This window comes from Sceloporus undulatus, chromosome 4 (assembly GCF_019175285.1).
Source record: "Sceloporus undulatus isolate JIND9_A2432 ecotype Alabama chromosome 4, SceUnd_v1.1, whole genome shotgun sequence".
NCBI classification, from domain to species: Eukaryota; Metazoa; Chordata; class Lepidosauria; order Squamata; family Phrynosomatidae; genus Sceloporus; species Sceloporus undulatus.
In genome coordinates this window covers 230900985-230918615 of record NC_056525.1, presented here as the reverse complement: position 1 = coordinate 230918615, position 17631 = coordinate 230900985, and the positions used below count along the sequence as shown (strand labels likewise).

The 17631-nt window shown below is 42.0% G+C and overlaps 1 protein-coding gene across 1 annotated transcript in view; it reads left to right on the top strand.

The window, feature by feature from the left end:
- EIF3H (eukaryotic translation initiation factor 3 subunit H) overlaps positions 1 to 17631 on the top strand; it is a 144064-nt gene that overhangs the window by 108241 nt on the left and 18192 nt on the right. The window contains exons 3-4 of the mRNA XM_042462275.1: positions 11450 to 11617; positions 14938 to 15037. Coding sequence (XP_042318209.1) covers positions 11461 to 11617; positions 14938 to 15037 — 257 coding nt within the window. The 5' untranslated portion in view covers positions 11450 to 11460. The remainder of the gene's footprint in view (positions 1 to 11449; positions 11618 to 14937; positions 15038 to 17631) is intronic.

Here is a 17631-nt window from a genome sequence, read left to right as displayed (position 1 = left end):
AAAGGAATGTGATTAGCTTGCCAGATTTTCTGAAACCTGGCATTTGAATTCAAAAATCCAACCTATCTCTTCTGGAGCATGGAATGTACCTAATCTACATTGCAGTTTAGCCTGGCATTTCTTTTGTTCCCATAATCCCCCAAGTGACTGATAACTCTTCCTAGACATGCATCATCTCCTCTTAATTCTACTACAAACATGTATACTCCATAGAAATAGCAAAACAAATGCTTGAAATGTCACCTCCTTGCTACTTTGGAGCTGTCATCCAGGCTAATCATCAATCTTGTTTTTACTTATTCTCCATTAGCAAGGACTGATTGTTGTTGGTTGTTGTTTTTTTAAAAAAACCTAAATAAAGAACTACATGCTTAGCCAAAGTACACTGCTGTGAATAGGCTTGAGTAAAAGCATCTTGGACAGTATTAATGATCACAGTATTAATGATCAAAGGCACATTGGCAGCATGTGGCAAAACAAGCGCTTTTGTCAACATTTGGCAAATTAGATCAAGGCAGATAAATCTTGCCATGAGTAGGCGTACACTGAAATTGTGTGTTTTTGCTGGATGGAAGTCTTGATGGGTTTTGGAATGTGTCCAGTGGAATATGTGCAATCAGCACTTCAGGTAATCTAAGTCAGTTGCCATTCCTTAACCACTACTGAGCTATGAGGGTCTGGCTGACAATTTTTATATTCTTGTAAGACTCTGTTTGAAAAAGGCAATTACAAATTCAGAATATTTGGCGTTGTAGAGACATTGGAGAGCAGTAGAAATGAAATTATAGCCTCTTATTGGTCCCCTTTGCTTATTCCCTTTGCTGTGGTTTTAGTTTTTCTTGCCATCATTTGGCATTTGTCATCCATGGCTTACTTTTAAGGTGATAATTTGTTCTCTTGAAACAATCTACATCCCATTTGGGAGTGTGATAAGATTAGCAGTAGTCTTCTTGACCTCCTTTTTAAGACTCTGTGCAATTAAAATACAGATACCCAAACAATACCCACATAGGAAGATCAAAGCACAATCAAAACAAAGTGAAGCTCAGTTTGATTTCAAAGGCAAAGTTAAGCATATGTTCCATTATATGCCTTTGGTATAAGTCAGTCCTAAAGTGCTTAATCTGGAGGTGGAAGATGTGAATTTAACCTGTTTGAGAAAATAACCAAACAGGATACTGTACTTAAATATGATGTGTGTCTGTGTGTCAGTATTTCAAGAACTGAAGATTGCAGTTCAACAGCAGCACATCTATGGTTATCCCTGAATGTACCCTTGAAAAACTGCATGCAGTCTTTGCCTGACAGCTAGCTACTAAAAGATGAGGAGCTTTTAAGAAGAAAATGTGGCAACAGTAATTCAGCACCACAGAATGCTTGAATATATGCATGCAAACATCCACCTGCACATTCCCACATATCTCTTAGTGCACAGAGATGTGTTTAAATACTGTATTTTAAATATTTTTTTTTTGTTTTGTTTTTCTGCTGGTACAGTACTGCTATAGGTGGAAAAATAAAAATCTCAAAAGCAAGATCTTTAGGGCCAGGAAGAGGCTTGCCTTGAGAGATATTTTCAGCTGTCTGTGAGATCCTCCAGTAGTCCAGGAGATCCTCTAGCAATTCCTACTAAGGCTGCTGATGTTACGCTTCTAATAGATCAGCATTTTTGTTCCATCCAGGTAGGGAAAAGTAGTTGAAGTTCCTCAGGATTTTGCAGATCATGAGTTGCCCAGTCATCCCCCACCTAGAGAATGTATCCCTTTGTGCTACAAGAGCTTCTCTTTATGTGCTTTCAGGTTGACTTCAATTTATGATAAACCCCTATCGTGGGTTTATCTCAGCAAGATTTATTCATAAGAAATTTGCCTCTCTGAGGCAGAGAGAATATAATTTGGCCAGTGTCACCTGGTAGCCTTCAGTGATTGAGCAGGGATTCAAACCATGGTCTTTTGACAATATAGTCAGCCTTCTTTATTCAGGTATTTTTTATCCACAGCTTCAAGTATCCATGATTTGAAAGCATTTTAAAAATGTATACATTCCAAAAAGCAAGCCTTGATTTTGCCATTTTATATAAGGGGCACCATTTTGCTGTGCCACTGTATTTAATGGGATTTGAGCATCCATTGATTTTAGTATCCATGGAGGGTCCTGTATCCAAACCCCAGTGGATACCAAGGGCCCACTGTACAGAATTGCATTTAAAGGGATTTTTGCACTTGAGGCTGTGATGCTATGGTACCTGGGGTACTAAAGTAGTTGCATGAAACTGGATCTGTTTCTAAGCAAATACACATGGGATTGCTAAATGTATCAATTTTATATGAGCCTTACAATATAAGTGTTATGCTTTACATGACAGAAGCAAAATAAAGTGCTGAAACAAAGGTTGGACATATGAACAAATAATAATAAACAAGTTTGAGAGCCAGCATGGTGTAGTAATTTGATTTTCAGACTAAGACTCTGAAAAGCAGGGTTTAAATTCTCACTAAGTCATGGAAATCACTGGGTGAGTGTGGACAAGTCACATTCTCTCAGCCCCAGAGGAAGGCAATGAGAAAACTCCTCCAAATGTCTTGTAAAAAAGTACACCTTGTGATAGGTTTGCCTTAGGGTTGCCATTAGCTGGCAGCAACCAGAAAACAAACAATATCGCATGACAAACTAGTTGGTTGACTGGCCGAAGCCAAAGGGTGCTCAACAATCGCTCCTTTTCATCCTGGAGAGAAGTGACATGAATAGACTAGAAAGCTGGGCCAAAGCTAACAAAATGAAATTCAACACGGAGAAATGTAAGGTACTACACTTAGGGCGGAAAAATAAAATGCACAGATATAGGATGGGGGACACCTGGCTGAACAAGACTACGTGTGAAAGGGATCTGGGAGTCCAAGTAGACCACAAATTGAACATGAGTCAACAGTGTGATGCGGCAGCTAACAAGGCCAATGCAATTTTAGGTTGCATCAGTAAAAGTATAGTGTCTAGATCAAGAGAAGTAATAGTGCCCCTCTATTCTGCTTTGGTTAGGCCCCACCAGGAATATTGTGTCCAGTTCTGGGCACCACAATTCAAAAAGGACATTGAGAAACTGGAGCGTGTCCAAAGGAGGGTGACTAAAATGGTGAAAGGTCTGGAAACCATGCCCTATGAGGAATGACTTAGGGAGCTGGGGATGTTTAGCCTGGAGAAGAGAAGGTGATATGATAGCCCTGTTTAAATATTTGAAGGGATGTCATATTGTGGAGGGAGCAAGCTTGTTTCCTGCTGCTCCAGAAAACAGGACCCAGAACAATGGATGCAAGCTACAGGAAAAGAGATTCCACCTCAACATTAGGAAGAACTTCCTGACAGTAAGGGCTGTTCGACAGTGGAACCCACTCCTTCCTCGGAGTGTAGTGGAGTCCCCTTCCTTGGAGGTCTTTAAGCAGAGGCTAGATGGCCATCTGTTAGGGATGCTTTGATTTAGAATTCCTGCATGGCAGAATGGGATTGGACTGGATGGCCCTTGAAGTCTCTTCCAACTCTACGTTTCTATGATTCTAGTTTAGGTATTGCATATATCTCAATCTTCAGCAATTTCCTTTGAGTCTGCTTTCTTGGTTTCAACATTTCCAGAAACTCTGCATCTTTAGGAAGTATACATTTGATCCATTGGTCTTATCTGAATCTTGGTATTTGTTATTTTGTCCAAATTAACAGGCCTGTCATACTTGTAGGCTAATAAAATGAAGGGAAAAAAAAAGATTAAATCTTGAGGGAAAAAGCTTCTCCTCACACAGGGAGGTCCAGGCACTTTGTCTCTTGCCCAAAGGGCTAATGACAAAATACACACACACCCCAATTGTCCTTGTCTGGGTGACTTTATTTAAAAGCAAAGCTTAAATGAAAGCAAAATTCAAAATGAATAAACTCTGTTTTCTAACTGCTGTATTGTTTATAGGGTTTTTTTTTTAAAAAAAAATTCTTAATTGTAGGTCTATATTTGACTTGTTTAACTTTTTACATATTTGACAAAGAAAGGCCCCTACTGGTCTAGCACACAAATGTTGTCTTCGTTTGTGCTCTGGAAATAGTTGACAATAATTTAATTAGCCTTTTGGAAGAGTGTGTGAAGATTATATAAAAATGTATTAATTGTCCCCATTCTCAGTCTGGATCTTATTTATGCGTGCAAGAAGCTGATGGCCTTTACCACACATTCTTGTTTTTGTTGTAAAGCTAATTATTTAAAATGTAGCACAAATGCCAGATTGAGAGGATGGCTTAGCAGTTGAAGAGTGAATTGAATTTATTGTCAAAGCTCTGAAACAATGAAATTTGCACAATTCCTTTATGGACATGTTACTAAACTGAAGACACATAAACATGCCGTAAACAGGAGGGCAACACGTACCCCAAAGGCAGATTTTTATGAAGATGTCAGTGAACAATAGATGAAGTGTTGGGTCTGGAAATGAGACAAGTTCCAATCCTTCTGGTTTGTGGAAGCTTTGGTCAGACTGTTCATTGCTGTTTATTCTGATCAATTCAAGCTTATAAGGTTGAATGAACAAGGTACAGTTTGAAAAACAATGGGCGCAATACAATGCAAAGGTTGGAAAATTATATTTTAAAAATAATCAGACGCTGTTACACCCAAAATATCTTAAAAGTTTAAGAATTCTCTCTTGCTTGTCAAGTAACTGAAATAGCTACTTTACAGTTACTGTATATACTCGTGTATAAGTCAGCGTCGTGTATAAGTCAGCGTCGTGTATAAGTCAAGGGCAATCTTGGGGGCCAAAATCAGGGATTTTGCAATGACCCGTGGATAAGTCAAGGGTAAAATTTGGGTCTTAGTACCCTTCCTCCCTGTTTGCAGCCCTGTTGTCCCTTTGGAAGACAGCTGAGCTAGGGAGGAAGCTTGAGAGGCAAGCACTCACTCCCCCCCTTTCCTCTGCAGCCCAACTGTTGCTTCAGGAGACGCCGAGACTGGGGAAGAGGAAGGGAGGCAAGTGTTTGCCCCCCAAGCCTTTCCCTAGCCCGGCTGCCCTTTTGGGAGACAGCCGGGCTGGGGAAGAGGCTCCAAGGTCCAAACTACTGCCGTACTGACCCACGTATAAGTCAACCCAGGTTTTTTGGGTCAATTTTTAGTAAATATTTTTCAACTTACAGACAGGTATATATGGTAATTTAAAGACTAAACAAACTTCTGAATTCTCAAAGCTGCTGGCCTGTGGTACAAGAGGCATCCTCCTCCCATCCGCTTCACTAGTACCTTAATGCCCAGAACAAAACACAAGGCACAGCATGAATCAGCCCTTGAAGCATGTGATATTTCTTCTCCATTTAGCAACATCACATCCCCGTAATTGTAAAAGTCACATTAAAAAGTTATAGTGACACTGCAAAGGAAATGGTTAACCCCCATTAAATTACAGACACAGTATAACTTAGGTATACTTTTGTCATTTGAAAAAGGAATTTATTATGATGAACTAGGATTTTGTTTTTTGGGGGGTGGTAGTTATTGTGTTATTGTCAGCTCTGCTCAAACTTGCTCTAGAAATAAGGAAAATGAATGAATGAATGAATGAGGGCCCAAACAGACAGACGAAAATAAAGCTGCTTCAGGTCACTTTGGAGGTATGCTGTTTAAATGATCCATGCGTACTAAGAGGCCGGAAGCCACACCAAAGTCACGCTCCAGTCTTAAGGATTGGAGCACAGCTTTAGCGCAGCTTCTGGCCTCTTAATATGCGTGTGTCATTTAAACAGAATACCTCCAAAGTGACCTGAAGCAGCTTTATTTTCGTCTGTCTGTTTGGGTCCTGAATTATCACAGAATCCTAGTTCGGGGTGTTAAGACTGGTAGCATCTAATGAAATCACTCACAGAGAATCAAAATTCTCTCCAGGCATGCAATCCTAACCCAAGAGTAGTCCTTAAGAGTAGCTCAGTGGTAGAGCACGCGCTTCGCATGTGTGAGGTCCCGGGTTCAATCCCCAGCATCTCCAGAGCATTTTTATATGGAGCCCTGGTGGCGCAGTGGTTAAATGCCTGTACTGCAGCCATTCACTCAAAACCACAAGGTTGCGAGTTCAAGACCAGCAAAAGGGCCCAAGCTCGACTCAGGCTTGCATCCTTCCGAGGTCGCTAAAATGAGTACCCAGACTGTTGGGGGCAAATTAGCTTACTTGCTAATTAGCTTACTTGCTGTTCACCGCTATGATCTTTGGAATAGCAGTATATAAATAAAACAAATTAAAATTAAATTATTAAATAAAAGAAATCTATTCTTTTCACCTAAGAGAATCTCCAGGTCCTTCAGTGCAATTCTTTGGTCAACATCTGCCAGAAGTTGGTTATAGAATCATGCTGGAGGACTTACAAATGCCCAGAGAAGTGTTTTCCCTAGGACCTTCTAGGTTTTCCAGCAGAACTCTATGGTCAACATCTGCCATCTGTACGCTGATGACACCCAGTTGTATCTTTCCACCCCTGACCTTTCTCCAAGGCTTGAACAGCAAGTCTCGTCTTGTCTCACAGCTGTCTCGCAGTGGATGTGCCATCGGCGTTTGAAGCTCAACATGTCCAAGACGGAGCTTCTTGTCTTTCCTCCTAAGCCCACCCTTCAACACTCCTTTTCTGTCTCTGTGGACAACATTTCTATTCAACCAGTCCAGCAAGCCCGCAGTCTTGATTTTATCTTTGACTCTTCTCTGTCGTGTATCCCTCAGATCCAGACCACAGCCAAGGCTTGTAGATGCTTTTTATACAATATTGCCAAAATTCGACCTTATCTCTCTGCCTCTACTGCCAAGATCCTGGTCCATGCCCTAGTGGTCTCATGACTTGATTACTGTAACATCCTCCTGGCTGGGCTTCCTCTTTCTCACCTCTGTCCTTTAATTTCTGTCCAGCATTCAGCTGCACGCATTATCACATCCACCCACCGCTGTGACCATATCTCTCCTGTGTTGGCATCCCTTCACTGGCTCCCCCTCCCTTTCCGCATTCAGTATAAGCTCCAGCTGTCGATGTTTAAAGCCCTCCATGGGCTGGCCCCTCCTTACTTATCAGACCTTCTTTCTCCTCACCTTCCCACTAGGGCCCTCCGTTCTGGTAGTCAAGGTCTGCTGTCCCAGCCCAGGGTTTCCTCTGCCCCATCTAGGATTCGCCCCTTTTCACTCGCTGCCCCTCACGCCTGGAACCTTCTTCCCCCGTGAACAAGAGCCATCACTTCTTTAACCAACTTCAAAACGGAGCTAAAGACCATCTTGTTCAGAGAAGCGTTCCCAGGCATTGCATAATTGTCACTTGCTATTTGACGTTCTTTTGTTGCCTGTTTTATTGAATCATTTCCTGTATTGCTATGTATTTTATATGTATTATCCTACTAGAGAGGCCCCTTCCCCACCACCACTCCCTTCTCCTTTTGTGTCGAGTCTTTTTAGATTGTAAGCCTGAGGGCAGGGAACCGTCCAATTAAAAAGATTGTATGTACAGCGCTGTGTAAATTTACAGCGCTTTATACATAAAGGTTAATAATCATCATCATCATCATCATCATCATCATCATCATCATCTGGACCTCTGGCAGAGTTGTACTGGAGGACCTAGAGGTTACAAGAAAGAACATATCTATCGAAAAAGCAGATAAATCCACAAAAGTCAAAGCCGCAAATGTGGATGGCTAACTGTATAGTAATACATACATTCAGGAGAAATGTGTACCAAAACATGCACACATTTCTGTGCTCACCAGAATGCATATAGACTTTGTGTGCATATTTTCTTTTTTTTAATAAAGCAAACCTACTTGGAAATGGGACAGAGTGAATGTGTATGTGGACAACAGCTGATGCTCTAGAAAGCAAAACAGATACAGCTCTCTCTATTCAAGATTTTGTGCTTCTAGTTGGGATACATTTACAGTGGTACCTCGGGATACGAAATACCCAGGTTACGAAATTTTCGGGATACGAAAAAATCCCATAGGGAATTATTGTTCCGGGTTACGAATGTTTTTTCAGGTTACGAAAAAACTTTTGGTGCTTTTCGGCGCTATTTTACACGGAATCGCGGCTTTTCCCCATTAGCGCCTATGGCAATTCGGCTTACGAAGGCTTTTCGGGTTACGAAAGCGGCCGCGTTACGAATTAATTTCGTAACCCGAGGCACCACTGTATTTTTTATAGCGAAACAGCTGCCACACTTTAGCAGTTGTCACATTTTGCTAGGTATCCATTGAATTGAACCATGTTTGCTTTATAGTTCTTGGCCTGGGTTGGGGAGAGAGACTGTTTGCACTGGGCAATAAGAAGCAGTGATGATGGGCAGCCAATTTGAATCCAGGCAGAATTCAGACTAGATGCAGAGCTGGGGCCGATCATGAGAAAGTCAACACTGAGATCTGAGCTTGTCAGCTCCTTTGAGAGGAAGCTGGAATTGAGGGTTGCAGCAGGCCAAGTGAGAAGCTGACAGACTAAAGGGAGAACAGTTCGAGGAAGGGAAGGCTGGAGAGAAAGGGCAAGCATAGCCACATAGGTTAGCTGTGCCATCCTAGCACGCCAAGAGTCTAGCTGTTGCCCAGATGACGATGCACAGGATGGACGTGGAAGCATTTATGGTTGCCAGGAAAAGCAGTTCGCTGCTAGAAGGGTGAATGAAAGAACTAGAGGGACCCAAGATAATTGTATGTGTATTTTGGAAGGATAAAAGTAGCAGCAGCCACCATACAGGGAAAGGTGGTTTTCTTTATTCTTGACACATTGGGGTGAAACATACTTTATCAAATGGAAGTCATCATTTTTAAAATTTTGTAAAGCAAGTAGATTGTTTTCAGATGAAAAGAGTGGAGAGTTTTGGCAGGAAAAAATATTTGTAGGATGAAAACATTTTTGCTGGATCATAATAAACTGTTTTGGGGGGCTTTCCACATGAAAACAGTCCCTCTCAAACATGTGCTGGGTTGATGTACATAGGGTTTCCAGAGCTCCAGAAGAAATAAAACTCAAGCTCTGGAGTGTACCAACCCTTGTAATAGTACCATAACAAACATGCAGAGATTGCCTTTTCTCTTAGGCTTATAATTTAAAATATCAGAAAAGAAAAGTTGAGTAAGCAAACTCATAGTTCTTTGTGGAACTTAGAAAAATTACATTTTGACTATCAACATTCAAAATCCCTTCTGGTTATACCTTTTCCTGTATAAAAAGATCTCAGGGAAGAGTGCATACAGCAAAACAAAAAGTTGAAACAGTTTGAAATAATGTAAGATAGCATAAAAACACAGTTTAAAACATCATATACTACACTATGTTGAAGCTCTGCAGCCTAGTCAGTCTAGGCCCTAAACACTTAGTAAAAAAGTGAAGGTTTAATCTGACACTGAAGTAAAGTCAGCATCTCTAAAAACTGGGTCTTCCAAGGGGAAAATGATCTGCAGCCAGGTTGACACTATAGAAAAGGCCCTCTTCATGTCTCCATGTAATACTTTGTTCCCATTGGTTGGGCATAGTGGAGAGCCTCCTCATATAGCCTCAGTAATTGGCCTGTTATATATAAGTAGAGGTGCTCCTTCAAATATTGGGATCCCAAGCAGTTTAGGATTTTAATTCTCATCACTTTGAATTTGAGACAGTGCATATTGGCAGGTAGTACAGTTCTTTAAATATTTACGTAGAATCAGCATCAAATGGTTCCTGTAAGGTGTTCCTGTCAGCAGTTTTACAGCTGCATGTTGCACTAGCTGCAGTCTTCATACCTTCTTCAAGGGCTGCCCCATATAGATCACACTGCAGTAGTTAAACTGGATAGTCAGTGGCCAGGTTATCCCAATCCAGAGAAGGCTGTAGCTTGTAAGGTAGCCAAGGTTTTCCCTAGGCACTCTGAACTACAGAGTTCAGTTTGATCTCCAGTAATAAGGTGAGGTCCAGAACTACCCCCAGACTATTCTTCCTTTTGAGGAATGCAACCCCATATTTAATGAGGTAATTCACATAATTCCAGGATCTAAATCTATGGGAGTTGTAGTCTAAGAAAATAACGTTTCTTAGCTTTGATCCTATGCATGTTGTTGTGTTTCTTCAAGTCATTACCAACTTAAGGCGACCCTAAGCCAAACCTAAATACCCTAAAGCAGTGATGGCAAACCTATGGCACGCGTGCCAGAGGTGGCACTCAGAGCCCTCTCTTTGGGCATATGCACCATCTTCCCAACACAGACTTCACTAGAGTTTGTCATTAGAAATCCAGAGGGATGTGGCACTTTGCAATAAATAAGTGGGGTTTGGGTTGCAGTTTGGGCACTCGGTCGCTAAAAGGTTCTCCACCACTGCCCTAAAGGCACCAGATCTTCTCTGATTTTGGAAGCTAAGTAGGGTTAGCTCTGATTAGTACTTGGATGAGTACCATTAAGGAATACCAGGGGCTGTAGGTTACATTTCAGAGAAAGGCAATAGCAAATCACCTCTTAAGTATTCCTTGCCTATGAAAATCCTATGACATTCATGGGGTCACAGTAAGTAAACAGGCAATGTGAAGGCACATACACACACAAGGTGAACCTATAATGGGGTTTTCTTGGCAAGATTTGTTCAGAAGGGGTTTGTTATTGCTTTCCTTTGAGGCCGAGAGAGTGGGTTTCCATAGCCAAGAGGGTATTGGAACACTGAGCTCTCAAAGTCCTTATCCAACCTTCAAACCACTACGCCAGGCTGGCTCAGCATGCATGGGCACTCAAGAGGTAAATCTTACTATCCACAGTGGAACTCACTCTTAAAAAAGTATGCATAGTCAACAATTCTTGAGGTTACACAGATCTTATAATACATGGGAATTGTTAAGGCAGAAAAACATCAGTTGCGATTAGTGGTCTTTGCTGGACTGAAGCAGCAGCCCAGCTCTCTCTCTCTCTCTGTGTGTGTGTGTGTGTGTGTGGTACAGTATGGTGATAGTTTGGGAGAAGAAGAGTGAAGGGCCCTCCTGGTGGTCTTTCAGCACAGCCAATGGAGTAAACCTTGCCATCTTTCCCTTTGCTGCAGCCAACTAGAACCAGTTTCAGGCTCTGTTCATCTAGCCTGGCTTGGTTTCATCTGGTTGGTAGTAGTTCCGTGGGATGTCAAGCAGAGGCCTTTCTCCCTTGTCTCGTGCCTGTTCCTTTTAACTGAAGATGTCTGAGATTGAAATCTCTGACTTAACACTTTCCTCCTCTTAATAAACAGCTAAAAATAAAGAGAAATCTTCTTTTATTGTACTTCTGAAATTAAAGCAGAAGAACTCTCCTCCTTTCCTCTTAGTCCAGGGGCCTCAAGGGTCTCTTGGTTTGGCTCCTGACAGATTCTAGTTGAGCATATTGTTTAGGAATAGCTATGGTGCTTTTTAAAAACAAAATAATGAAAGGTTATCCTGTCTGGTTTTTGATTTCCGTCTGTCTCTTTCTTATTCCCTCTCCTAGTTCAATATCAGATGGAAATGATGCGAAGCCTCCGCCATGTAAACATCGATCACCTTCACGTCGGCTGGTATCAGTCTACCTACTATGGCTCTTTTGTCACCCGGGCTCTCTTGGACTCCCAGTTCAGTTACCAGCATGCGATTGAGGAATCTGTCGTTCTCATTTACGGTTAGTGTGCTGTTTCCTGTATTATACCTCCCAGCACCATCACACAACACCCACCACCCCCTTGATATTATTAGGGCTATTTTTGTCTTCAATCTCCTTGCCTGTAAGAGCAGCTTTGGCAGGCCTTTTTCAAGTAAATACCAACCCTGTTTCTGAAGCAGCCTCAGCAGCAGCAAAGTCTAGACAGGGTTTCCTTCTTTCTGTTTATTTTTCTTGCTATCAGAGCCCTGATGTGTACGTTTTGGAATGCCAGAGTAGCTGCTTCATTTTTATTCCTCTGTTGCTCCCCCTCCTGTGTGTGGAAAGGGCTGGTGGAACTAGACCAGATGTCTTAACAAACTCTGCCTGCTAGAGCGTCTGGGTCCCTACGTGACTGACCAATCATAATGCAATGTGCCAAGTCTCCCCCCTCCTTTTCCACCTCCTTTTTATGCATCTGACAGAAGCACACAAAACCTGGACTGTTTCGCAGCACAAAGATTTTTTTCTTTTCTGTTGCCTTTTTTTTTTAATGGCGTTTCCTCAAGCTCTCCAGACCAGATGTTCTGTGCTGTATCAGAACTGTAGGCAATTTAACAGCTTTATAGCCTTCCCCTCCCTGAACACTCACAGTTTTGCCATATCTGGCAGGCTCGCGTATAGTTTCCAGCTGAGAAGTAAATGTAACGTCCTGAGTATCTGTCAGAAAAAATACTAATGAATACGATCAATCTTATGAGCTGCCCCAAAATTGTTTCAGTATGTTAACAATTGGATTACAGTAAAGAACAAGTTGTTAAAGTATACTTATACTGGCTGGGAACATTGCATCATCAGATCTTGATGAATTTTCCACTTGTTTCAGTCTATTTTGGTTTTCATTTTATCACTGATTGCTAAAGGTTTTACTGTGTTCAGTTTCAGACAGCCCAAATGTTAACTTCTTCTTTTTGAAAAGTTTACTATTTGGCAAGACTGCCTCAGCTGTTATCTTGCTACACATGTTAAGCTCCCTTATCCTAGAAATTAAATAGTTTTTAAAAAAAACCAAACATAATATTTTCCATTCTTGAAGATAATGTGGCAACATGAAAACTATTTACATTTTTAAAAAAAATGTAACTGGAAAGGTTTGTCAAAATAAATATTTTCCTAATAGAATTCCAAGAGCTTGACAATCCAGGTGCAGATTCTGGACTCACAAGGCATCCCATTGTTATTGTGAAGCTCCCGCAAAAGTAATGAACTGGTGTGCTAATGGACTCGTAATGCTTGAAAGTGCAGGTAGGGGGCTCTCATGACTGAATATTCCTTTAGTACAATTTTATCAGCCTCCACATAAAAATGTGAAGTTGGGGAAAGAGTTCTACTCCAGCTTCCCATCTGACTTGCAGCTTTCTAAAAGCAGAGATTGCCTTGAGAGATGGTGGGGTCTCCTCCTTTAGACGTTTTCAAAAAGAGGCTGGACACCTACCTGCTGAGGATGCTTTAGCTGGCGATCCTGTACTGAACAGGTGACTTGATGGTCCTTTCGGTACGATTCTAAGAGATGCTGCTGTCTAGATACAGCTTTATTCCCCAGGACAGGACAATTGATGCCTTCTGGATGTTGGTGGGCTGCAGCTTCCTTAATCCCTGACAGTAGTTGATGCTGGATGGCCTATGTGTGTTCCATTCCAACAACATCTGGAGGACCACAGTGGCCCACTGTGACCCAGGAAATAACCAGGGTATAAATCATGATCCTATTAGCATGTAGAAGTTATTCCAAGGATACAGACCCGTCTTTGGAGGGAAAATACAGAGTATAGTTTAAAACAACAACATAAATATGGTTGGACAGACCCTTGTAGCACTGAGGTTAAGACAACCAAGTATCCAGTAGCATCATCAATATGCTGCTTGTCATATAAAGGAGTCGGATGCTGTGGCAACCACTGAAGCCTTTTTCCTCTGCTATTATCATGTCACCAAGGAAAATGTGAAGCTGCCTTTTACTAGGCATCCACTGTCCACCCAACAGAGTTGTGTACACTGTTTGACAGCATCTCTCCATGACCTCAGTTTTGGTGATCTTTTGATTTCACTTCCTTTCTCCTTTGAACTAGGGGCAGGATTTAATGCATGTAAAGCATGTGTTCTGCCACCAAGCTCCAGACAATGGCCTGTTACAGACTGCCAAAATAAAGCTGCTTCGGGTCTCTTTGGAGGTATGCTGTTTAAATTATGCATGCATCCTAAGAATCTGGAAGCTGCACCAAAGCTGCACTCCAGTGCTTAGGAATGGAGTGTGGCTTTGGCGCGACCTCCTGACTCGTAGGACCCATGCATCATTTAAATAGCATACCTCCAAAGAGATCCGAAGCAGCTTTATTTTGGCAGTCTGTAACAGGCCTGTATTTCTGATTATACACACCAGACCTGTCTCTACAACCATATACAGTCTGAAAGGTTTCTTTGTGGAGAGAATGTCTTTATATAAAGCCTAAAACATTTTGATAAGATCTTCATAGACACAAATACACAGTTTCCCTCCTAAGGCAGTATCTGTCTTTAAAAGGAATGTTGCCTGTGACCTTGGGCCCTTCGGAGTCTTTTCAAGCCAACATTTTATAGAATGTTGTTTTCTAGCACTGCCCTGCCCTTTTTCATTTTGTTTTACATTGGGTGCTTGCTAATTCAAGGTGGTGGTTGTTATGCTTTAAAGCCCACAATTGTAAAGGTCCATGTTATGTGAAGGGCCATCACTTGTTGTGTACTTTTTTTCTGCAAGGTTTTCAATCATACCATGGTACCAATCCAGCCTTGATGGAATGTTGCACCATGAGGTGACCAGCCACCGTTAATGTTCAGAGCAGATCTTTATAACTCTGTGTCAACTCCTATGGAATTCTCCCTCCAAGGAGAATATCAACTTCTTTCTTACAAATTGTTTATTTCTTGGCCAGGGCATCTTCATTTCTTCAGGACTTCTTGATTTTGCTGCTTACCTGTTTAACCACCCAGTGAACTATTTTGTATGCCATACAGATACCATAAATAAATTTTTGTTGATTTTGCTGACATTCATTTGCAAGATCTGCTGTCATTGTTTGATTTTGTTTGATTGATTGGATGTTTTTGGCCTACTGCTCTGAGCTTTGGAAAAGCAGATGATATATTTTGTTTGTGTGCAATTTGAATGGCTTTTTGCCTCAGGGCTACAGTTTTGTTAAATGACATTCACAGAACTCTTTAGATGTTTACTGGAAAATAAATATTGCCCCAATTTAAAGTGTTCAGATAAAATTGTATGGATAAATACTTAGTATATTTGTTTCTTTCCTATTGCTCTTTCTCAGATCCTATAAAAACTGCCCAGGGATATCTTTCCCTAAAAGCATACAGGTTGACACCTAAATTGATGGAGGTTTGTAAAGAAAAGGATTTCTCTCCAGAAGCGTAAGTACATATGGATGTTTTGGAATGTGGGTGGCAGAAAGAGGGAGGAAGGGGATTAAATCATTCATGAAGACACTCAGTGAAAGCTGAGTGTGTGTTTGGGATGATACATGTGCTTTCTCAGGAGCTGAAAATATTCAAAGCTGTCACAGGTGATCAGGTAAAGAAGCAACATTTACTGCAGAAGAATGTGATCTGCCCTCTGTCACACCAGAGAGGGTGAATGTTCAAGCCAAATGAAATTGAGCAGAAAAGAGAAAATGAAAGGTTCTGAGTATGAGCTTGACTTGGAAGGTATACAACATTTGTGACAGTAGTGTCTCTCTTGTGCATAAGTGTCCTGGAGTGGATATACATACACTGTACATCATTTCACTGTACAAGATAAATAACAGGGCCTAGATAGATAGGTATATGGAGGTGTATTATGCACAAAATTAGTCTCCAGTGCTCTTTGTGCCTCTGTGGCTCTTGTAATATAGAATACCAGCCCTATTATCTCTGAATCCAGACACTTGGATGAGGGGATTGTTGAAGTAATTCCACAGCTGCTATCACCAAAATCAAGGATTTATGGAGGATTGCCATACGTAAAGCCTTATTAGCCCCTAGCCACATGGTAAACTTAATGATGAATTAGGACTAAACAGCCCAACATATTGTGGAGCACCAGTAAATCTGTTATAGGAAAAATTGTTTTTTATACTGGTATTTTTGATAGGCATTTCATTTCTAGATGCTGCAAGATTGGTTTTGTCATGGTAACAATACTGAATTAAATTCTAACTTGGTGCTATTATTGAATATCTGGGGTGAGGGAGTTCCATACCCTCCACACCATCTCTTCTTGTTGTTTTCAGGATTACCAAGAGGCAGTACATGCCCCAGTGCCTGCCCCCCCCCCCCCCCCCCCAATCAGGGTTGCTGGATTTCTCCAACAGCAATATGGCACACTTTTTTCTTTGGCCCTGTCAACTCAAGACTGGCTGGTACACATGAGGTGACAGACCTGTGTAATGCCACCTTAAGTCTCACAAGAGAAGGGCCTCTTGTGAGAGTTCCAGGATTCCATCAGCAATGTTTCCCAACCTTTGGTCCTTGATTTGTTTTGGACTCTAGTTCCCAGAATCCTCAGCCATCTTGGCCAAACAGTCAGGAATTATGGGAGTTGAAGTCCAAATCATCTGGAGGACCAAAGGGTGGGAACCACTAGAGTGAGGCCCTTTCCCCATAAGACATGACATAGGCTTTATATATGTTCCAATTGTCTCAGTCACCAGGGCCTGTTATTGAGGGAGGGTGCCAGCCACACTCATAACAGATGAACCCCTGCAGCATTGAGTATGTACTGTATATACTCATGTATAAGTCTAGAAATTTTAGTCAAAAAATTGACTCCAAAAACCCAGGTTGACTTATCCATGGGTCAATGTAAATGCTGTACTTTAGTTCTTATAAACAAGGGAACCATTCCCTGGTGAAAGACAAAAGTGTAATGTGTCCTGGAGGCACTGACCCTGCTCTGATCTCTCATTCATCCAGCCTTTAGTATGAGCCTAAACAGTTATGGCTACCAGACCTTTGCAAGTTCTTTGGCATTGTTTTCCTTTGCTTCATCATTTAGACCCTTTGTTAGGTTTTACCCTCGACTTATCCACAGGTCTGATCAAAATCCATAATTTTGGCCCCCAAACCTGCTCTCGATTTGTACATGAGGTCAACTTATAGTCGAGTATATACGGTAACTTGAGACCATTTCGTGGCATAACAAATGTGCACGAGTGTGACTGTTGTAAATATGAGTGGTGCATGCTCTTCCTATTGGATCAAGAATACAAGATTTAAAGCAAAGATAAAAACATATGCAGTGCAGTCAGGAACTGGAACTCCTTCCAGATCACAGGGCCCCATTAAATTGTACCAGCTTCCCCAGTGCTTCCCCTCAGTCTTGGTTGTCCTGCAAGTATCTTTAAAGTTAAGCAAGGGCACCTTGTAATAGCTGGCTACTCAAGGAGAAGGAAGTGCTACAGAGGTAGGATTGCCATAATTCTCTTCCACAAAATTGGGATAAAATGTAGGAAACAATTTAGGACAAAATGTAGGACGTTCAAGCAAAATGGAGGACACAACCAACTAAAGGTGGTAGGGGCCTTCAATCCCCATCTGTGGCCCCCATCTGTGGCCTCCCCCCTGGAGGCCCCAACCAGGCCTACATGCATGCCTGCCACCCGCCTATGTTGGCAAAAGTGTGAGGAAGGCAGTGGTTGGTGACAGTGGCCTACCACTCCTAGCCCCCAAGACCACCAGGCGGTCCCTGGAGGCCCTAGTCAGGCCTGCCTACCTGACTGCTTGTGCCACCAATGCCGGTGGGCCAAGCCTCTGGCTCTGTCTGGATCGCCTCCAGCCAGCAGAGGCCCTGCGTGCAGGATGTGCCAGGGAGGCCTTGACCCCTGGATGTTTTGGGGGCTGGTTTGTTGGCCAGCTGAGGCCCTGCACAGCTGTGCCAAGGTGAGGGAGGCCTCACCAAGTCTGGGATCTGATCCCAAAATTGGGCAGGACATCCCAAAGAGCCTTAAAAACTGGAAATGTCCTGG